Here is a 22,111-nt window from a genome sequence, read left to right as displayed (position 1 = left end):
AAGGAGCTAGGGGCGTTACAAAGCCCAAAAGGAAGTACATTAAACTCATACTTTCCCATATGAGTCACAAAAGCAGTTTTTTCTCTACTTTTAGGGTGCATTTCCACTTGCCAGTACCCTGATTTAAGGTCAAGTGTTGTTATATATTTAGGTCTTCCAACCCTAGCTAACATGTCCTCTATATTAGGTAAAGGATAAGGGTCCTTAATGGTAACCTGATTAAGTTTTCTGTAATCAATACAAACCGATAGGGTTTACCCCGTTTTGTTTGATCAACTAAAACTACGGGCGAAGCCCAAGGAGAAACTGAAGGTCTGATTATCCCGTCATCTAACATTTCCTTTACATGTTGTTCAATAATTTTCCTTTTCTGGTCATTAACTCGATAAGGCTGGGATTTTATGGGTGGACTAGTACCCGTATGAATTTCGTGGAAGACTAGTCCTGTTCTTCCTACTTTATCAGAAAACAACTCTGGAAATTTTAATAAAAGGGTTTCTAGTTGATGACGCTGTTCCTCAGAAATAGGGGCTGCGGAAACTGCGTCCCTAATACTATTTACAATCTCCTTATCTATAGGATCCTTTTCAGATGGTAATGAAAAAGGGATCCTTAAGTTACCCACTAAACATTGAGCTGACTCAAAATCTAACTTGACCCTATTTTCCTCAAGAAAATCTTGACCCAATATGAAGTCACTATTTAGGGAAGGAACTATGTAAAATTTAAATTTGAATTGTTTCTCACTGTCAATTGACTTAAGAGTAAATTCTAACTCGTGAGAACCTTTTGTGAACGTATAACGGCCGTCGCCCCAAACTACACAATCTAATTCTTCATCTTCAGTTAATTCTGAAGAATTTCTATGTTTACAAATTTTTTGCCACTGGTCAAGACTAACAAAAGAGGCATCGGCCCCGCTATCTAATTTAGCGTGAACTGTCGCGTGTTCAAAAGTAACGGGAATAGTAACCCTTTTATAGACTGAACCCTTCCGGACGGATTCAATCCTCAAGGGAAACGCGACACGCTTCTTATTAGGAGAATTTATTGGGCACCGGGAGAGGGACCACGAGGGACCTCTCCCGTCTGGGCTTCCCCCGACTGGATCATATTTTTATTTGGACCATCGGGTGCAAGATGACCAGGTTCCTGACAACTGTAACAGGTGATCGTGCGTGTAGAGGGGTAAGACAAGGCCAACTGACGACCTGGAGATTTAGATCTCTGATTATAATATCTATTATAAGATCTTTGACCTCTATTTGAAAAGTTTTGAGATCTAGCTTGAGACCTAGAGTCTAAGGGTTTCAAGGGATATTCCCATTTAGGATGTGATGGGGAAGTAGGACAAGGGCTTTGACAATGCCCGGGGGAACACTGACTATGGGCTGAGCCTTTATTGGCTGGGCAAGAGGACTCAGCTTTAACCTTAGGTTTTGGGGGAGATTTCCTCTTTTCCCTTTTCTCAGCATTCTTTTTCCTGACTTCAATATCCTTTTCTATGGTTTTACAGGAATTCCTTAACTGTTCCATAGTGGTAAATTGTAAGAAAAGGAGGGGAGTTCTAAGTTCATCTTTCAAGTTGCTCTTAATAATTGGAACTAACTCCTTCTCGGAAAGGGGATGGGTCATCCCTAGATTCAGCTTCATTACTTCCCCGAAGAAATCCTCCACCGACTCCTTATCCTTCTGACTTCTATGGTTAATTTCTATCTTAAGTTTAGAATCAGCTTCGGAATCTCTAAACTGAACCTTAAAATGTCTCTTAAACGTATTCCAAGTTAAATGAGGATGGGAAGGTCTTAAGCTACACATTTCGTCATATTGACGGACTAAATCCCTGTACCAATACAAGGCACGTCCTCTTAAAAGGAGAGGCAATGCAGCTAATCTTTCTTCATTTGATAGCTTGTGAAATTAAGCATACTCCTCAAAAGCAGCTAAAAATTCAGCGGCATTTTCGTTAGACGATCCCATAAAGGCTAACCTTTCTGGCGGTTCAATAGGGGCTTTTCCCGTTTGAGGAGTTGAACCTCTATTTATTAACATGGGTAAATCCTTAACTAACCTATCAAAACTAGTAGCAAGAACTTTTTGTATTGCTACATTTTGGGTTGAATTATCTGCCAGTGTTTGGAGCAAGGGCAATATAAAAGCTTTTATCCCAGTTTGAGGAGGGAAATTAGAGGGAGTTAAACATCCCTTAGGGGCAGGAATACTCTTATGAGGGAATAGTAAGTAAGGAGAGAAGTTAGGTTCTGAAGAGGCTGCAGCTCTCTTTTTTGAATCTTCTTCGTCTCTCTCTTCCTCAATACGAAGCTTCCGGTTAAAGTCCTCCAAGGTATCATCTGTTTCAGGCGGTGCTAGCATGTCGCCGTCGTCTTCCATAGACGCAACCAGATCTTCTTTTGATTTATCTTCCCTTTTCCCTAAGATTAAATTCTCGTCCTCATCCTCAGATGTCTGAGGCGATCTCCATGTTTGATTGTTAGCGTCCGAGTAAGCCATGATTTATTTAATTAGTTTACAGTAATCAAAACAATTTACATCAATCAAGTTAGGTCAAATTTATACAATATAAATAGTAAGTCATCTAAATTCAATGATTTTATTACTAAGATAATTTTATTTTCAATTTGTTATTTAATTTAATTCTGATTAAGTTAGATTTAATTTAATACAATTATCTTATTAACTATCTATCAATGTGGAAGCCAAGGCTTAGAGCCACATGGGGGGCTGATATCCTAACCGACAATGATAAACAGTATTTCTGTGGGACTGACCGAGGCTTAGTCGGGTCCCTGTTCGGGCGCCAATTTTATGTAACCCTCCGTAGAATAATTTAACTAAGGGAGAAAGACTCCCGAAGGCCATAAAAAGAAATAAAGACAACTTACTTTAATAATTCAAACTAGAAGACAAGTCTTCTTAATTTTATTATTGAACTCCAAAAGAAAAAAGGGATTTACCCGACTTTACAAGTTTACCGTACTCTCGACAGTATTACAAAAAAAGAATCAACCTCTCTAGTTGAGAGCTGACTAGTGACTGTTTTATCACAGAGATTAAGAAGGGAGGAGGGTCATGCAACATGGAGGTAGAACACCCTGCCAGACTCAAGGAGTAGAAACTACATGAGTCTGGCAGCCATGTTACATCGATTCCCAGGAGCCCGTTGGCGAATACTAAAGCAGCCCGCACGATCCTTCCCAAGAAAACTCCAATGGAGAAGAAGCTAATCCGCTCTAAAGTTCCCGGAGCCTCAAAACAGTATATCTGGTCAACCGCTGAGTGCCTTCGGTGCCACAAGATTGGCCATCATTTGGTGACTGATTGCCCCTTCCCTAGGAGCACTGCCGCCTTCGAGCGCCGGGATAAAAGATCTAAATTCGCCCTTCTGCCGAAACTTATGGATAATTGAAAAAAAAAAAAAAAAAAAAAATTTTTGTGCTAACATCTATAAATCTTACCCCTGCTAATAAGTTAAGGGTTCCTCGGGGTAACCCCTTTTTTTCTCTCTCTTCTCAATTTAATTTTTTTGTCAGGATAAATAGAGTTCCTAATGAGGGGGGGATGTAACATGGCTGCCAGACTCATGTAGTTTCTACTCCTTGAGTCTGGCAGGGTGTTCTACCTCCATGTTGCATGACCCTCCTCCCTTCTTTATCTCTGTGATAAAACAGTCACTAGTCAGCTCTCAACTAGAGAGGTTGATTCTTTTTTTGTAATACTGTCGAGAGTACGGTAAACTTGTAAAGTCGGGTAAATCCCTTTTTTCTTTTGGAGTTCAATAATAAAATTAAGAAGACTTGTCTTCTAGTTTGAATTATTAAAGTAAGTTGTCTTTATTTCTTTTTATGGCCCTCGGGAGTCTTTCTCCCTTAGTTAAATTATTCTACGGAGGGTTACATAAAATTGGCGCCCGAACAGGGACTCGACTAAGCCTCGGTCAGTCCCACAGAAATACTGTTTATCATTGTCGGTTAGGATATCCGCCCCCCATGTGGCTCTAAGCCTTGGCTTCCACATTGATAGATAGTTAATAAGATAATTGTATTAAATTAAATCTAACTTAATCAGAATTAAATTAAATAACAAATTGAAAATAAAATTATCTTAGTAATAAAATCATTGAATTTAGATGACTTACTATTTATATTGTATAAATTTGACCTAACTTGATTGATGTAAATTGTTTTGATTACTGTAAACTAATTAAATAAATCATGGCTTACTCGGACGCTAACAATCAAACATGGAGATCGCCTCAGACATCTGAGGATGAGGACGAGAATTTAATCTTAGGGAAAAGGGAAGATAAATCAAAAGAAGATCTGGTTGCGTCTATGGAAGACGACGGCGACATGCTAGCACCGCCTGAAACAGATGATACCTTGGAGGACTTTAACCGGAAGCTTCGTATTGAGGAAGAGAGAGACGAAGAAGATTCAAAAAAGAGAGCTGCAGCCTCTTCAGAACCTAACTTCTCTCCTTACTTACTATACCCTCATAAGAGTATTCCTGCCCCTAAGGGATGTTTAACTCCCTCTAATTTCCCTCCTCAAACTGGGATAAATTCCCTTGATCCTCCTAAATCAGAGTCCACAATTGTTAAGCCTAAAATTAGTTCTGCTAATGTTTTGCCTAAACCAGAAACTAGAACTATCGGAACCCAATATTCTCCGTCCCGACAAATTCCTCAATTAGGACCAGACACTCCCGAAGAGGAATTAAAAGCTTTTATATTGCCCTTGCTCCAAACACTGGCAGATAATTCAACCCAAAATGTAGCAATACAAAAAGTTCTTGCTACTAGTTTTGATAGGTTAGTTAAGGATTTACCCATGTTAATAAATAGAGGTTCAACTCCTCAAACGGGAAAAGCCCCTATTGAACCGCCAGAAAGGTTAGCCTTTATGGGATCGTCTAACGAAAATGCCGCTGAAGTTTTAGCTGCTTTTGAGGAGTATGCTAAATTTCACAAGCTATCAAATGAAGAAAGATTAGCTGCATTGCCTCTCCTTTTAAGAGGACGTGCCTTGTATTGGTACAGGGATTTAGTCCGTCAATATGACGAAATGTGTAGCTTAAGACCTTCCCATCCTCATTTAACTTGGAATACGTTTAAGAGACATTTTAAGGTTCAGTTTAGAGATTCCGAAGCTGATTCTAAACTTAAGATAGAAATTAACCATAGAAGTCAGAAGGATAAGGAGTCGGTGGAGGATTTCTTCGGGGAAGTAATGAAGCTGAATCTAGGGATGACCCATCCCCTTTCCGAGAAGGAGTTAGTTCCAATTATTAAGAGCAACTTGAAAGATGAACTTAGAACTCCCCTCCTTTTCTTACAATTTACCACTATGGAACAGTTAAGGAATTCCTGTAAAACCATAGAAAAGGATATTGAAGTCAGGAAAAAGAATGCTGAGAAAAGGGAAAAGAGGAAATCTCCCCCAAAACCTAAGGTTAAAGCTGAGTCCTCTTGCCCAGCCAATAAAGGCTCAGCCCATAGTCAGTGTTCCCCGGGCATTGTCAAAGCCCTTGTCCTACTTCCCCATCACATCCTAAATGGGAATATCCCTTGAAACCCTTAGACTCTAGGTCTCAAGCTAGATCTCAAAACTTTTCAAATAGAGGTCAAAGATCTTATAATAGATATTATAATCAGAGATCTAAATCTCCAGGTCGTCAGTTGGCCTTGTCTTACCCCTCTACACGCACGATCACCTGTTACAGTTGTCAGGAACCTGGTCATCTTGCACCCGATTGTCCAAATAAAAATATGATCCAGTCGGGGGAAGCCCAGACGGGAGAGGTCCCTCGTGGTCCCTCTCCCGGTGCCCAATAAATTCTCCTAATAAGAAGCGTGTCGCGTTTCCCTTGAGGATTGAATCCGTCCGGAAGGGTTCAGTCTATAAAAGGGTTACTATTCCCGTTACTTTTGAACACGCGACAGTTCACGCTAAATTAGATAGCGGGGCCGATGCCTCTTTTGTTAGTCTTGACCAGTGCCAAAAATTTGTAAACATAGAAATTCTTCAGAATTACCTGAAGATGAAGAATTAGATTGTGTAGTTTGGGGCGACGGCCGTCATACGTTCACAAAAGGTTCTCACGAGTTAGAATTTACTCTTAAGTCAATTGACAGTGAGAAACAATTCAAATTTAAATTTTACATAGTTCCTTCCCTAAATAGTGACTTCATATTGGGTCAAGATTTTCTTGAGGAAAATAGGGTCAAGTTAGATTTTGAGTCAGCTCAATGTTTAGTGGGTAACTTAAGGATCCCTTTTTCATTACCATCTGAAAAGGATCCTATAGATAAGGAGATTGTAAATAGTATTAGGGACGCAGTTTCCGCAGCCCCTATTTCTGAGGAACAGCGTCATCAACTAGAAACCCTTTTATTAAAATTTCCAGAGTTGTTTTCTGATAAAGTAGGAAGAACAGGACTAGTCTTCCACGAAATTCATACGGGTACTAGTCCGCCCATAAAATCCCAGCCTTATCGAGTTAATGACCAGAAAAGGGAAATTATTGAACAACATGTAAAGGAAATGTTAGATGACGGGATAATCAGACCTTCACTTTCTCCTTGGGCTTCGCCCGTAGTTTTAGTTGATCAAACAAAACGGGGTAAACCCTATCGGTTTTGTATTGATTACAGAAAACTTAATCAGGTTACCATTAAGGACCCTTATCCTTTACCTAATATAGAGGACATGTTAGCTAGGGTTGGAAGACCTAAATATATAACAACACTTGACCTTAAATCAGGGTACTGGCAAGTGGAAATGCACCCTAAATGTAGAGAAAAAACTGCTTTTGTGACTCATATGGGAAAGTATGAGTTTAATGTACTTCCTTTTGGGCTTTGTAACGCCCCTAGCTCCTTTCAGCGTCTAATCGACGAGATTTTTAGGGACGCAGATTACTTCCAATTAATCGATTATCTAGATGATTTAATCTCGCTTAGCGAAGATTGGGACCAACACTTAACGTGTTTAGAATATGTCCTCAATAGATTAAAGGAAGCGGGTCTCACCCTACAGTTAAAAAAATGTCGTTTCGCTCAAAAAGAAGCTACCATATTTGGTCACATTGTAAATGAAAAAGGGGTGCATATAGATCCTTCTAAGATAGAAGCCATTCAAAAATTTCCTCCTCCTAAAAATATTAAGGAAGTTCAAAGATTTTTAGGGATGGCAGGTTGGCACAACCGTTTTATTAATCACTACTCTCAAATAGTAGCACCCATTAATAGACTTAAACGGAAGGATCAAAAATTTGTTTGGGGATTCGAACAGCAACAGGCGTTCGAAAAAATTAAGGAAGCCATTTGTAAGGCTCACCCCTTAGCCTCCTTTAGAAGGGATTCCCCGTGCATCTTAACTACCGATGCTAGTGATGCAGGGTTAGGTGCCCTTCTTTCCCAAATACAGGATAATATAGAAGTCCCTATAGCTTATGCTAGTACAGGGCTTAAAGATGCAGAAACGAGGTACTCAACTAGTGAGATTCGTCCACTATAGTTGGACGGGTGCGCAAGTAAGGTTTTGGTTTAGAAAAACCTTTTGGAGGCTCAAAGTAAATAGGTCGCTTGGGATCTGGTCCACCTTCGGCCATCTAGAAATATAAGTTTATTAGTATTTTCTCTTTGTCGCTTGGGAAATAAATTCCCAAGGGAAGACGGAAATTGGCTCTCGGGAGAAGCAGAAGTATTCCCTTTTTAAGTTCCGGATGTTATTATTATTGAGGTACAGGGACCCGACTAAGCCTCGGTCAGTCCCACAGAAATACTGTTTATCATTGTCGGTTAGGATATCCGCCCCCCATGTGGCTCTAAGCCTTGGCTTCCACATTGATAGATAGTTAATAAGATAATTGTATTAAATTAAATCTAACTAAATCAGAATTAAATTAAATAACAAATTGAAAATAAAATTATCTTAGTAATAAAATCATTGAATTTAGATGACTTAATATTTATATTGTATAAATTTGACCTAACTGGATTGATGTAAATTGTTTTGATTACTGTAAACTAATTAAATAAATCATGGCTTACTCGGACGCTAACAATCAAACATGGAGATCGCCTCAGACATCTGAGGATGAGGACGAGAATTTAATCTTAGGGAAAAGGGAAGATAAATCAAAAGAAGATCTTGTTGCGTCTATGGAAGACGACGGCGACATGCTAGCACCGCCTGAAACAGATGATACCTTGGAGGACTTTAACCGGAAGCTTCGTATTGAGGAAGAGAGAGACGAAAAAGATTCAAAAAAGAGAGCTGCAGCCTCTTCAGAACCTAACTTCTCTCCTTACTTACTATTCCCTCATATGAGTATTCCTGCCCCTAAGGGATGTTTAACTCCCTCTAATTTCCCTCCTCAAACTGGGATAAATTCCCTTGATCCTCCTAAATCAGAGTCCACAATTGTTAAGCCTAAAATTAGTTCTGCTAATGTTTTGCCTAAACCAGAAACTAGAACTATCGGAACCCAATATTCTCCGTCCCGACAAATTCCTCAATTAGGACCAGACACTCCCGAAGAGGAATTAAAAGCTTTTATATTGCCCTTGCTCCAAACACTGGCAGATAATTCAACCCAAAATGTAGCAATACAAAAAGTTCTTGCTACTAGTTTTGATAGGTTAGTTAAGGATTTACCCATGTTAATAAATAGAGGTTCAACTCCTCAAACGGGAAAAGCCCCTATTGAACCGCCAGAAAGGTTAGCCTTTATGGGATCGTCTAACGATAATGCCGCTGAATTTTTAGCTGCTTTTGAGGAGTATGCTAAATTTCACAAGCTATCAAATGAAGAAAGATTAGCTGCATTGCCTCTCCTTTTAAGAGGACGTGCCTTGTATTGGTACAGGGATTTAGTCCGTCAATATGACGAAATGTGTAGCTTAAGACCTTCCCATCCTCATTTAACTTGGAATACGTTTAAGAGACATTTTAAGGTTCAGTTTAGAGATTCCGAAGCTGATTCTAAACTTAAGATAGAAATTAACCTTAGAAGTCAGAAGGATAAGGAGTCGGTGGAGGATTTCTTCGGGGAAGTAATGAAGCTGAATCTAGGGATGACCCATCCCCTTTCCGAGAAGGAGTTAGTTCCAATTATTAAGAGCAACTTGAAAGATGAACTTAGATTTCCCCTCCTTTTCTTACAATTTACCACTATGGAACAGTTAAGGAATTAATATTTCATAATATAAAGTTGAAAATCCACAAACCGGAAATACTTCAAACCTGTACACCAATCAGCTTCACCTTTCGTCTTAATGGCGGGAAAATTTAAATACTTCGTAAACACGTGTAGATTTAGGAATTTTAGGCCTTGTCAAATTTTACCTAGAAATTTTTGAAAATATCTTTATTCTACGTTAATAGTACAACAAATTTCTCAACTAATTTAACATTTTTTTGGCATTTATTAAAATTGAGGAACCATTTTGAATGAACACTTTCTTTTTTAGTGTTATTTTTAATCAGTGAAAACTTTCTTTGGCAATTTTTTTAATTTTAAAAAACTTCTTTGGTTGTGAATTACTAATTTAGGAAGCATTTAAAATTAATTAACACTTTCTAAGCAACTATTTAACGCTAGAACATGGGGGAACCCTTTTCGATAAGATTATAATATAAAATTTCATCACAAAAAAACCCCTAAGCCTTGGCCTTACTCAAAACAAAGAAACTACAAAAATCAAAGTCGTTGATTTAATAAAATTGAAGAAAAATTAGAGATAAGTAAAAAGATTAATATGTCACTGAAGACAAGTATAATAATAAAAATGGAATTATGTTAGTAAAAATAAAGTACTTAGTCAAAATCAGCCTCATCTTCTAATCGGTAATTGGCCATATCAGCTTGCGCGGACCAAGCCGAATGTCTGGCTCCATCCATGGCCCTAGCGACTCTATTATCTTCCCTGAGTCTATGTGACCCACCACCAATTGTGGCACCGCATTCGTTGCAACGACCTTGAACCATGGCCCCTCCACACTCGGTAATACAATAAACGTGTCCATTGGGACAAGTGTACCAATGTCCCTGAGAGAGACCCATGGCTTTAAGTATTTGTAACTTTTCTTCCTGGCTAACCCCAATTACGGCTCCTTCGCTGAGGACAACCAGTTTTTGTTTCATAATGTTTAGTTCCTTGAAGTCAGCTTCCGTCATGGCCTTATTAACCAGTAACTTCTCCAGGATGACGTCGAAGAATTCTTTGGCTCTCAATGAACCGTTTACACGAATTTTGCCAAAATCTTTGAAGAAATTGTGTAAGGATTGCAAACGACGCGTTTCGTTTGAAAAGTCCTGGATTAGCTGGTTCGTTTGGCGACCTGACCTTCGCATTCTGGGTACAGATTTAAACGATATTTTTAACTTTCAAGGAGTGTCTAAGGTCATTTTCCATCAACACTTTTAATTGCATAAATGTCAGAATGTTGTGGGTTTAAAAATAACTAGTACCACTAACATAAGACATGTTCCTTCCATAAGCATAACGCTACTGAGAGACTTACAGCTTGAGTTAGTTCGAGAACGACGAGTGAGAATTGAAGTCCTACACTCGGTGGAGTCGGTGGTTAATTTTGCAGGGCTTCCATCTAGGTCCTATTTAGTCTATACTAAGCCTTTGACAACAGCGCTTTACCTCGAATCTATGACCTACCACACTCACTTCATGACAAGCTCCAGTTTGTAACCAGAATTTACAAACTTATGGAATGAACATATCTTATCAACTTATGCACTAACTCCAAAAAAGGTTGGTAGAACAGAAGTGCATTGGGATAGTTCCATTTATGGAATTTTGAGCTAACTCATCGCTAAAACACTCCAAATCATACCGAGTTTAGGGTGTCCCTTGTGGCAATATTTCAAACAACATTTTCCACTCAAAATCGCCCATGGAACCCACTATACTTTGGTCAAAAATGAAACACCATGCCTGAACAGTGTCGGACTCGGATCAACACCCCCGGGGGCCTCTATGCACTGGACGTTCATGGGCCAATGTGATATGAGACCTGAGAGCTTAAGGCTGACCATCGGGGGCCCCTATGCACGAGACATTCATGGGCCCACTATGATATGACAGCTGAGAGCTTAAGGCTGATCATCGGGGGCCCCCTATGCACGAGACATTGATGGGCCCACTGTGATATGACAGCTGAGAGCTTAAGGCTGATCATCGGGGGCCCCCTATGCACGAGACATTCATGGGCCCACTGTGATATGACAGCTGAGAGCTTAAGGCTGATCATCGGGGGCCCCCTATGCACGAGACATTCATGGGCCCACTGTGATATGACAGCTGAGAGCTTAAGGCTGATCATCGGGGGCCCCCTATGCACGAGACATTCATGGGCCCACTGTGATATGACAGCTGAGAGCTTAAGGCTGATCATCGGGGGCCCCTATGCACGAGACATTCATGGGCCCACTGTGATATGACAGCTGAGAGCTTAAGGCTGATCATCGGGGGCCCTCTGAGCACTGGGGACTCTAGGCACGCGCTTAGAGGATACTAATCCGGCACTGTGCAGCGTAAACTTCCACGAAAATTACCCAACCAATATGAAATTCCCTGACGTGTATGACAATTCTAAAATTCCCTGAAGCTCGTTTTCAAAATCCCAACGGACAACCCGGTAACCCTCCATTATCTTCCCTGGCCCTTTCCCTGACATAATTTGATAGGCACTTACTTTTGCGTCATTCTTTCAATCGTGTACGAGGTAAATTCCAAGGCCTTTTGATACAAAGACTTCAGGTCCGAGTTTAACGCCTTGAGGACACTATCATCCAAGCCGTTCTCAACGTTCTCCACCTCTTTCAAGATACTCAAGTAATTTCGAAATCTGATCAAACTATCCTGATCGAAGGTGTTTACCGCAAAGATGGCCATCAAGTATTTCAGGTACTCCTTGTACTTGACACTTTGCGGATTCAGGTACGTGGTGAAGACCACTCGGTTCTTGCTTCTCGTCTTCAAATCGTGATCAAAATGGCTGACATCCGCTTCCAGAATGGACTGATCGCGTTTATTCTTCTCTAATTCCCCAAAGGCTTTTCGCTTAACGGTTTCTATTCGAGCTAGGGCCGACTTAACCTCGTTCCCGAACCTTAGGTTGCGTCTGATTGATGTTTTACATTTGGGACACGAGAGCATTTTGACTTCGCTAGTCTTTTCGTTCTGGGCTTGAATCCATTTGGTTAAACCATAGATTTCGATGACGTGTTCGCAGTCTTCCAATTCAATAAATCTGTAACGCGAGAATTCACAGCTCTTAGATCTGTGTTCCATAGTTTCCCTTGATATTATCAAAGGTCCCACAAAGTACAACGCGTTGTATGTAGGTGGCGTTAAACCATTAAGTCCTAAGTGCTTCTAATGTCGGTGGACATAATTGTAGAGAGACACTTACCTGGCCTTTGGATGGTCCTCCTCCCCAAAGAATATCGTTTCCAACTCTTCCTTATTGCACGTTCGGCAAAGCTTCGGACACGGCTCTCCGCACATTCCAACGCAAATATGTCCGCATTTTAGTTTCCTGGTGCACGTAAACTTGCACGGGGGTCTGTTGCAAATCTCGCCGCATTTGGCAAGACATTTTTCGTGTTTACAGCTCCATTTACACTTTTCCAAACAAGGCAGACAAGGATAACCGCACGTCTGTTGACATAGACTATGAGGACACCTATTGTCGCAACGGTACCCGCACGGTGGGCAACTATTGGAACAAGGCGCCCGACAAGCGTGGCCGCAAACCAGAATCTTCTTGCAAGGCATATTGCAAGGAGCGTGAAGTCTCCCTTGAAAACACTCTCCGCAACTGCCGGAACAAGTGTGTTCGCAATTCAACTTCGCGTTGCATTTTGCGGCGCAATTTTCTTGTAAATTGACGCGATCCTTGGATTTATAGCAACTGGATTTGACTACGTGCCCGCAATCCAATTGCACATTCACTTTGACGACGCAATTAGTTTGGCAAGGCTTACCGCATTTTTTATCGCATTTATGGCCGCAACTCAAAACCTTGGGACAATTACCATTGCAAGCGTCGATGAGTTCAGCGTTATCCTTGGAAAAAAGGCACTGTATTCGGATATCGTGTCCGCATGGTCCAGTAACGGTGACGAGTTTCCTGCAATCGCCACAACGTTCCCCGCATGGTCTGGGGCATTTATGACCGCATGTTAGCAACTTGGGACAAGGCAGTGTACATTTATGTGACTTTTCGTCAACGTGGCATGGCAGGAATACTTCATGGCCACATTTGGGAACAGTTTTCATAACCCTAACCACGCAATCTCCACAAGGCTCGTGGCACTTTTTGCGACATCGATGTTTTAAAGGACAGTTGACGCGTTCGCAAGGTTTAGGACATTTAACGTCAACATGTTCCCTATTGAATGGGTGACACTTTTTCTCGCAGACATGTCCGCAAGGCAACCGAAAATCACAAGGTTCAGCGCAACCTCCATCCGGTACTTGGCTAAAATCGAATGAAGAGGCGACTTCAACGACATTTCCGTGATTCTGGCATTTCAATTGTAACCTGGGACCAATAGCCTTGGTTGTCTCCAAGGTTTTTGTTATATTGGACCATAGCGGACTTTTTTGGGCGAATAAATCAAAATTGCCAATACAAAAGAGTCCCTTCTTAGCCCTGGACAACGCGACGCAAACACGGTTCTCAGTCTTCAAAAAGCCTATATAACCATCCTCGTTACTTCTGACAAAGGACAGCAAGATAATGTCATTCTCCTCCCCTTAAAAAATTGTCAACCACCGTGGCTCTAACCTCCTTCAGGGACCCGGTCAACAAACGTTTGATGGTAAATAACTGTCCCAAGTAGGTCGTTAAAATAGTGATTTTAGTGGGTTCGTAACCTTGCTGCAAGATATACCGGACCAAAGACACGAGAAATTGCGCTTCGTGGTTATTGACTCGCGATGTACTATCGGCTTCCTGGAGCTCATTGTGAGAGTGTTTTACAAAGTAGACGCTTTTGTTCAAACCCTCGATTTCTTCGTACTCAAAAACGGACTCGTGGTCCTCAAGATCGCTGTAGATATGAGGGACAAGTAGTCGCGATATGTCCGGTTTCATTCTGTGTTGAGTAGTATATAAATAAGAGAACGGGATGGGTATGAATTTGCCATAGAGATAACATGGGGTATGATACCCTATGGGAAAATTAACATTGGGTATGAAAATTCGACGGTCTCGAATTTTTCCGAAGCGGCTTTTTTGTGCACCTTGGACGGCATGGAGAGTACGTAAGTTTTACGGTAAAATGAGAACAGAGCGGGACGGGTATGGACCATAGAAGTAACATTGGGGGTATAAGTTTTGCCGCCTCATAGTACGGTAGAGGCTGACAAAGGTAGTACGGAGGGTCCGTACATAAATCGACGAGGGGGATTGGATTCTTACCGTTTCAGAGTACGGGGAACACCGAATTAATTGTACGAAAATTATTTGCCTAATCATCGGTGCTTTCCCTGGTATATTACGGGAGTCTGGGGTCGAAAGAGAACGAAGAGTTCTCAAATTTCCCATCCGAGAGAGAGATAGCTCTAGTTTCGTTACGATGAGAGAACGCGAGGTTTGGAATTTCATAAATTGTTTATGCGTGCCTTTCACCCGTACGAGACAGTTGTCTGCGGCGGTGGTGTTTTTTTTTTAATTAGATAAATCGGAGTATAGAAGAGAAGAAAATTAAGCTAAATTTTGACGGTCTTTGAACAAATCGCGTACGGTTGGATATAAGAGATGGGGAAAGTTGGGTATACGTACAGGGTGATAGAAGAAACATGAGCCATGGATGAGGGATATACCCTATGGAATATTACCATAGGTATATACATGTACATACATATTATATGGATTATAGTATTTTTAAGGTACAGTTTTCAAATAATTTCTTGTTTAGCCGAGTATAGAAACTGTTTAAAAAATAAGAAATACTTTTGTAGTCTTCAAAAATGTATCCTATTATCCACGTGGATTTATAAACATCAAGATTATGTAAATTCTTTATTGGTTAATGAATAAAAATCAAAAAGCTCATCTGGTTTCACTATTATTTCGACTCAAATTTAAAAAAAATATTCCCCCCAGGTTAGGAAATATGACTTCACGGTTTCAAGGTTTATTTGCAGCTTCAGAAAAATAAAATCCTCTCACAATAGGGTGAAAATCTTTGCAGTTTTCCAGTACATATTAACCCTTATACCTTTCCCAGGAGCTCTAATAACATTATTGTTTTTCACACCGAAGATAATGAGTGGAATTCAATATTGAATTTTGTACCTTAGTAGTTTCGTGGGAATTGATGAAAATTTCGGAATCTATTTATGAACTTTGTGTTTTCGAATAAGCAGTCAACAGTCTAGGAATTGCGACCCCCACCCCTTATTTAAGATAGTATATATACCGACCTTACGGTATCTAAAATTATATTCATTAATCTTCATTGTGAATAATGTCCACCACAGGCAGCTCTAGCTCTCAGTTAAATAAAAATGTTACCGTTGCCGTAATTCGGTACACGGCGACTTTAGGTCCCATTCCCGGGCGTCCGGATTTGCCACTATTCGACTTTCGGCTTTTTGAGGTGACGGTTCGCAAAACCCATAATGGGTTTTGGGTGGATTTCCGCCCAAACCCATTAAACAACACGATTGATGTCCACCTTTGCTATCATCCAAACATCGCAAACATTCGACGAAAGCTTGGTGGATTGAACCAATTGATACGGGTACGTTTCTATATAGGCCTTTAGTTTTAGGTTTCAAAATTGAATTATCAATTTTTATTAATATTCAAGGTTGAGAAAGTGGACCGAAGTATCACCGATGAAGAAGACTCGTGGGTTAACTTGATACACTCTGCCCTTAACGCCCCACAGTCGTCAACTCCCCAGCCCCCGTCTACTATCCCAATTGCAGCGCCAGAACCAGTTCCATCCACATCATCATCTACCTCTGCACTATCTATCACGACACCTTCATCATCTACCACTGCACTATCTATCTCGACACTGTCATCACCTCAACTTGCGGAGAAGCGAAGGAAGAGAAGCACAGCGACGGAAAAATCTAATAAAAAGAGACCGAAGAGAGTAGAATTCAATGATGAATTGGAGAATCTAATCGCTTTGCAAAATATAGTAGACGAAGCCTTATTAAATTAAATGATGAATAAAAGTCATGTTTAAAGCTTGAAATAATAATAATAAAAAATAATAATATTTCAATATGCATTGGTTAATATGATAAATAAAGACTTGTTTAAAGCCTGAAATAATAATAATAAAAAAAATAATATTTCAATATGTATTGGTTAGTCTCATTTACACTAATACATAATTGCATACTTTAAATATCCGACTCATATTACTCAGACCAGGAGGGCGTTAGAATAACGTTGGATGTATAATCTCGTCTCGATTTGTCTGAATCGTCTCTCTTGGAAGGCAAGGAGAGAGCGAGCTCTAGTTTCGTTACGATGAGAGAACTCGAGGTTTTAATTAAGCTAAATTTTGACGGTCTTTGAACAAACTGCGTACGGTGGGATATAAGTTTTGTATACGTACAGGGTGATAGAAGAAACATGAGGCATGGATGAGGGATATACCCTATGGAATATTACCATAGGTATATACACCCTTTAGCATGTATATACATATTATATGGATTATAGTATTATTAAGTTACAGTTTTCAAGGAATTTATACAGTATATCTATAAGCTATATTTTTAATAGCGAATTATTATATAATGGGTGATGCTACCCATTTAATTTCATTCCTAATCCGTATCTGGTTTCGAACACATCTCGGAAAACAACTAAAAATGTAAGCGATTATCATATTAAAGTTTCTCTGAGTGAGTCGTTACAAATGTATGTTATAAAATGAAGGTTGGAAGGAAACTCCTGCATAGTTGAAGCGAACTTTATGAGAGCCAACAACCAATACGTCCTTAAAGAATTGGCGTTTCTCGTTATTAAAACGGGTGAAAGTGATGTTTACACATTTAGGTCACCTTTCCCCTACAACAAGTTAAACGTGAAAGACAAGGCTATAAACTCCTGGATCTCCAGACATATTTGCGGGATGCTATGGGACGAGGGTGAATACGAATTGGACGAATTATCTGGAATCGTCGCGTCCATATCGAAGAAAGCACCAATCCTTTACACTAAGGGGTTAGAAAAACAAGTATATCTTTCCGAACTTTTTGGAAAAACTATAATAAACGTCGAAGAATTAGGGTGCCCCAAGTACAAAGACTTGTGTAATCCCTGTTCAATTGAGTGTAAATATCACTCTGATAATAAAAATTGCGCATTATTCAAAGCGCACCAAATGAAACTATGGAATGCGTAATATTTATCTTACGAATAAAAGTATTTTTTTTTAAACCAAATATGTTTTTCTTATATCACAACATGGACTTTCTATACAGAATCCTATTGTCGTAATGGGAGTAGGAGTTTTATTACAAACGTACCTCAACAATTTAAATCTGATTCTTATTCCTTAATTTCAATATGGCGAAAATCAATTTAAAATTCTTCACAATGACGTACATGATGAAAGAAGTTCTTTATTACAATGAAATTATTAGACGATTGTCTAAAAGCTGGCATAGTTTTGCGTAGCAAGAAGCAAGAAGCGTCACTTTATCGTAGATCATATTTCACGACTACAGAGGGTGTCGAGTCTTTCACATATATAGAGAGGATTAGGGAGAGTAATGGGTATGAAATTTCATTAGTATATAAGATCAAGTCAGACCTAGCCAATTATCAGTCGCGACGAACAACTAGGCAATATGTTTTCATGCCCTTCATGCTCGAGAAAATTTTCTTTCAAGTTCCTTTTAAATCGCCACGTTCGTGAACAACATGGAAAAACAAAATATGTCTGCCATGTATGTAATAATAGTTTTACCAGAAGGTACAGACTAATTCAGCATTCGCGAATTCATCGGAGTCGTCCAGTTTCCCCCACGCCTGGACCATCTCACCAAAAACCCATAGACCTCGACTTAGCCACCAACCACCAGGTGGATGACTTTCTTCAAAACCTCGAAGAAGTCGCGGTTCTCGAAGACGCCATCGTGAGTTCGCGATATACCCCGCAAACGAGTGAAACGGATCCAGAATTAATTATTAAAAAAATAAAATCATCATTAATTAAATACTTGGAAAACCATTTAAGTAAGAAGCGGGGTATAAAGTGGAACATTTTTTTACGTGTGAGATACGTTCGCGAACTGAACGACGGATCGGAAGTCGAAGCATTACCCTATTTCCGAAGCCGAACTCAAACTTCCTTACTATCACATTTAATATCTAACCAAATAGACTCGTGTGTGAAACAAATGGTACAGGCGATGGAGGAATTTCAAGATATGGGCAGTGGATGGACCATAGATCGTATCTTGTTTTTTCAAGTGGATATTATTAGATACATGCCACTGGTTGGTGGTACCTATATAGAGCTCCCCCCTGAACTGAATAATCCCGGAAAAGGACTCTTAAATATTAAAACTAATGATCAAAAGTGTTTCTTATGGTGTATTCTCGCGAAATTACATCCTCAACCTCCAAAATCTCATCGCGATGATCAAAATAAATACGTAGCTTTTGAAACGGAGTTAGACTGCACCGACATTTGTTTTCCATTTGAATTAAATCCACTCAAACTTAAAAGGTTTGAAAATAAAAACAATCTATCTATCAACGTTTTTGGTTACGAAAAAGAAGTTTTTCCTCTCCACGTCAGCGAAAATAAAGCTCCCGAGGATCGACAAATAGACCTACTTTATCTAAAATCCAAAGAAAAGCAACATTTTTGTCTAATTACTGATATTAGCCGACTATTAAGTCATTTCACAAACTATAACGGAAAAATTTACGTCTGCCGTTATTGTTTACATCGTTTCGCGGGAAAAAACTCAGAACGAAATCATAGAGAACACTTAAAAAACTGTAACGTGCACAGTCCACAACTCGTTAAAATGCCATACAAAAAACCCATCTTGAAATTTGAAAAAATTGATTGGCTTCAGAAGGTAGGAAGTCATTTGGAATTTCCATAAGTTCTTAGTCTTAATAAATTTATTTTTAGGTCCCATACGTCATATATGCGGATTTTGAATCTATAATTGACAAAATCCAGACTTGTTACCCAGATTCTTCAATCTCATCAACAACCAAACTTTCTGAGCACGTCGCGTGCGGTTTCAGTTACGTCGTAATAGGACCCGACGGAAAGCCAAATGCGCCTGTAACATATAGGGGAACCGATGCCATAGACATTTTTCTCGAAAGTTTGTTGATGGAGCGAGACAATATCACTGAATTATTAAAGGAAAATATTCCTATGGATCTGAGTCCAGCCGAGGAAGAGTTATGTCGTAAAGCGACTCATTGTTACGTGTGTGAGGACGTCCTAACACAGGATGATCCGGGAGTCAGAGATCATTGCCATTATTCTGGTAATACGAACATAAATATACTGTAAATATTAATAAAAATTAACTAATATTAATTACTAGGGCGTTTTCGTGGAGTTGCGCACAATTCTTGTAATTTAAAGTTGCGAGTAGGAAAGTTTACTCCTGTCATAATGCATAATTTGTCACGGTAAGTTCTGTTTTAACATTAAATATTAACTATAATAAACTATATAAAATTTTCAGTTATGATGCCCATCTTATAATGCAAAGGATAGGGCTTCAAAAAGATGAGAACATTTCGTGTATTCCATCTAACAGTGAAACGTATATCAGTTTCACTTTCGGTCGCTTACGTTTCATCGACTCAATTCGTTTTATGCCCGCTAGTCTCGAAACTTTAATTTCTAATTTGGCCATGGGAGGTAGAGAAAAATTTCCCATCTTGAACTCTTTCTATCCTGCTCATCAAGTCCCGTATTTACTGAAAAAATTAACCTATCCCTACGACTATATGAGCAACGTCGAGAAGTTTCAAGAGGTCGAACTTCCACCCAAGGAAGCCTTTTTCAACGCTCTAACTGACGAACACATATCGGATGAGAGTTACGAGAATGTTCGTCAAGTGTGGAACATTTTTAAAATCCAAAATCTAGGTATTATCTATGGAAGATTTTTAAAACAAAAGTGAAATTAATGGTGGTTTATTAACAGGGGAACTCCACGATTTATACGTGCAGGCGGATACCCTTCAACTCGCCGACGTATTCGAAAGTTTCCGCGCTATGTGCGTAGAATACTACGGTCTGGATTGCGCGCATGCATATACCGGACCGGGGTTCGCCTGGGAGTCCGCGCTTCACATGACTAAAGTGAAGTTGGAGTTACTTCTCGATATTGATATGCACTTGTTTATAGAACGTGGTATTCGAGGAGGGGTGTCTATGATTAGCCATCGCTTCGCGGAAGCGAATAACCCGTACATCCCCGAAACCTACGACCCCAAGAAAGAGAGTAATTACATCATGTACCTCGACGTTAACAACCTTTATGGTTTCGCCATGGTCGATTATCTACCCACGAGTAGATTCGCTTGGGTACCAGTCGAAGACCTCCTCGACTACGCTCATAAACACGTGCTTTCTCTATCGGACGAGTCTCCTTACGGTTTCATTTTGGAGGTTGACTTAGAATATCCCGCTGAACTTCATCACGAACATAACTGTTACCCTCTCGCTCCCGAATCTCAAAGAATAAAAACGGAACAATTTTCTTCTTATTATAAACTGATGCTACAACGATTACACCTTCCGGAGAAAGACACCCTACCTAAACTAGTTCCCAATCTTTACAACAAAGAGCGATACGTAGTTCACTATCGCAATTTGAAATACTACTTATCGAAAGGACTTAAACTCACGAAAGTTCACCGTATACTATCTTTCGACCAAAGTCCCTGGCTTCGCCCCTTCATAAATTTTAATACTGAAAAGCGGAAACTTGCCACCAATAGTTTTGAAAAAGATTTCTTCAAACTTTTGAACAACTCGTGTTTTGGTAAGTAAACCGCAACATAAATTGAAGAAAATGTTGCAATCTAATTTAATATATAAATATATAAATATATAAAAGGTAAAACGATGGAGAACTTGAGAAACCGGATAGACTTTCATCTCGTACAAACACCCGAGCGAGCCATCAAGAAAGCGTCCTCTCCGGCATTTGAAAAATTTACGATTTTTCACAACGAACTCGTGGGTATCCATATGAAGAAGAAGTCGCTTACTTTGAATAGACCAATTTACACTGGATTCACCGTTTTGGATCTTTCGAAACTAACTATGTACGAGTTTCATTACGAGTACATACGAAAGACCTACGGTGACAGGGCTCAGTTACTTTTCACGGACACGGACAGCCTCACGTATAATATACAAACGGACGACGTCTACTTAGACTTTCATAATTCATCCCATCTTTTCGATTTCTCGGGATATCCCGTGAATCACCCTCTTTACAATAACGTAAACAAAAAGGTTGTAGGAAAAATGAAAGATGAGATGGATGGAATTCCTATACGTGAGTTCGTTGGACTTCGTCCCAAAATGTATTCTATCCTCTCCGAAAAGGGGGAGAAAAAAACCGCGAAAGGTGTTTGTAAAAGAGTAGTGAAAAAAATTATCCGACACTCGAGTTATCGGGACTGTCTCTTTAGTACTCGAGTTACGAGTAATTCTATGAAGCGGATAGTCAGTCAGAAACATCAGCTGTTTACTGTCTCCCAAAATAAAATGTCTCTCAATCCTTGTGATAATAAAAGATATATTTTGGGAGACGGCATTCGTACCCTATCACACGGTCACCACTGGATAAGCATTTTAAATAAATAAAATAATATTGTTAATATGAACTTATATTTAACGATTTTTTTAAATATATGAATATAGAATGTATTTTTCTGTAAATAAACTTTGAAAAACACTATAATTTATTGAAAATTTATTGAATATCTTGAATACATAAATTCTTTGATCATCTCATCATTTAGATTTTTATTTTTCGAAAATCTAGACACGATATTAAACATTTTAACACCCCTAC

At 39.5% G+C, this 22,111-nt stretch overlaps 3 protein-coding genes across 4 annotated transcripts; 2 read left to right on the top strand and 1 right to left on the bottom strand.

Moving 5' to 3' along the window:
• Nucleotides 1-9,376: 9,376 nt before the first annotated feature.
• On the bottom strand, nucleotides 9,377-14,308 carry LOC149649702 (NFX1-type zinc finger-containing protein 1-like). The gene is made up of 5 exons (XM_089849192.1): nucleotides 14,241-14,308; nucleotides 13,865-14,148; nucleotides 12,459-13,806; nucleotides 11,739-12,296; nucleotides 9,377-10,381 (listed from the first exon to the last, which is right to left on the bottom strand). The coding sequence occupies exons 1-5, from the start codon at nucleotides 14,306-14,308 to the stop codon at nucleotides 9,844-9,846; spliced, it is 2,796 nt and encodes a 931-aa protein (XP_089705318.1). The 3' UTR covers nucleotides 9,377-9,843.
• Nucleotides 14,185-19,153, top strand: LOC149649701 (uncharacterized). 2 transcript variants are annotated; one of them, XM_089849259.1, is made up of 2 exons: nucleotides 14,185-16,899; nucleotides 16,965-19,153. In XM_089849259.1, the coding sequence occupies exon 2, from the start codon at nucleotides 17,882-17,884 to the stop codon at nucleotides 19,151-19,153; it is 1,272 nt and encodes a 423-aa protein (XP_089705385.1). In that variant the 5' UTR covers nucleotides 14,185-16,899; nucleotides 16,965-17,881. The 2 variants fall into 2 exon arrangements, with proteins under 2 accessions (XP_089705385.1, XP_089705386.1); XM_089849260.1 differs by having other exon boundaries at nucleotides 16,965-18,442.
• LOC149649700 (uncharacterized) lies at nucleotides 18,834-22,111 on the top strand. The gene is made up of 5 exons (XM_089849257.1): nucleotides 18,834-19,552; nucleotides 19,613-19,700; nucleotides 19,757-20,166; nucleotides 20,225-21,067; nucleotides 21,143-22,111. The coding sequence occupies exons 1-5, from the start codon at nucleotides 19,393-19,395 to the stop codon at nucleotides 21,898-21,900; spliced, it is 2,259 nt and encodes a 752-aa protein (XP_089705383.1). The 5' UTR covers nucleotides 18,834-19,392; the 3' UTR covers nucleotides 21,901-22,111.

Source organism: Phalangium opilio, unplaced genomic scaffold, assembly GCF_054372755.1.
Source record: "Phalangium opilio isolate 3A_F unplaced genomic scaffold, DU_Popi_V2 ptg000087l_1, whole genome shotgun sequence".
Taxonomy (NCBI): Eukaryota; Metazoa; Arthropoda; class Arachnida; order Opiliones; family Phalangiidae; genus Phalangium; species Phalangium opilio.
The sequence above is the reverse complement of the archived record's forward strand: the minus strand, read 5'-3'. Positions and strand labels throughout refer to the sequence as shown.

Excerpts from the sequence above, each read along its gene's own strand:
- LOC149649702 (XM_089849192.1), bottom strand. The coding sequence starts at position 14,308 with ATGCCGTCCAAGGTGCACAAAAAAGCCGCTTCGGAAAAATTCGAGACC. Across the intron at positions 14,149-14,240 it reads GTCGAATTTTCATACCCAAT|AATGAAACCGGACATATCGC; the intron begins GTTAATTTTCCC and ends TACTCAACACAG. Across the intron at positions 12,297-12,458 it reads GAGGACCATCCAAAGGCCAG|ATTTATTGAATTGGAAGACT; the intron begins GTAAGTGTCTCT and ends CTCGCGTTACAG.
- LOC149649701 (XM_089849259.1), top strand. The coding sequence starts at position 17,882 with ATGTTTTCATGCCCTTCATGCTCGAGAAAATTTTCTTTCAAGTTCCTT.
- LOC149649700 (XM_089849257.1), top strand. The coding sequence starts at position 19,393 with ATGGAGCGAGACAATATCACTGAATTATTAAAGGAAAATATTCCTATG. Across the intron at positions 20,167-20,224 it reads TTTTAAAATCCAAAATCTAG|GGGAACTCCACGATTTATAC; the intron begins GTATTATCTATG and ends GTTTATTAACAG. Across the intron at positions 21,068-21,142 it reads TTTGAACAACTCGTGTTTTG|GTAAAACGATGGAGAACTTG; the intron begins GTAAGTAAACCG and ends AATATATAAAAG.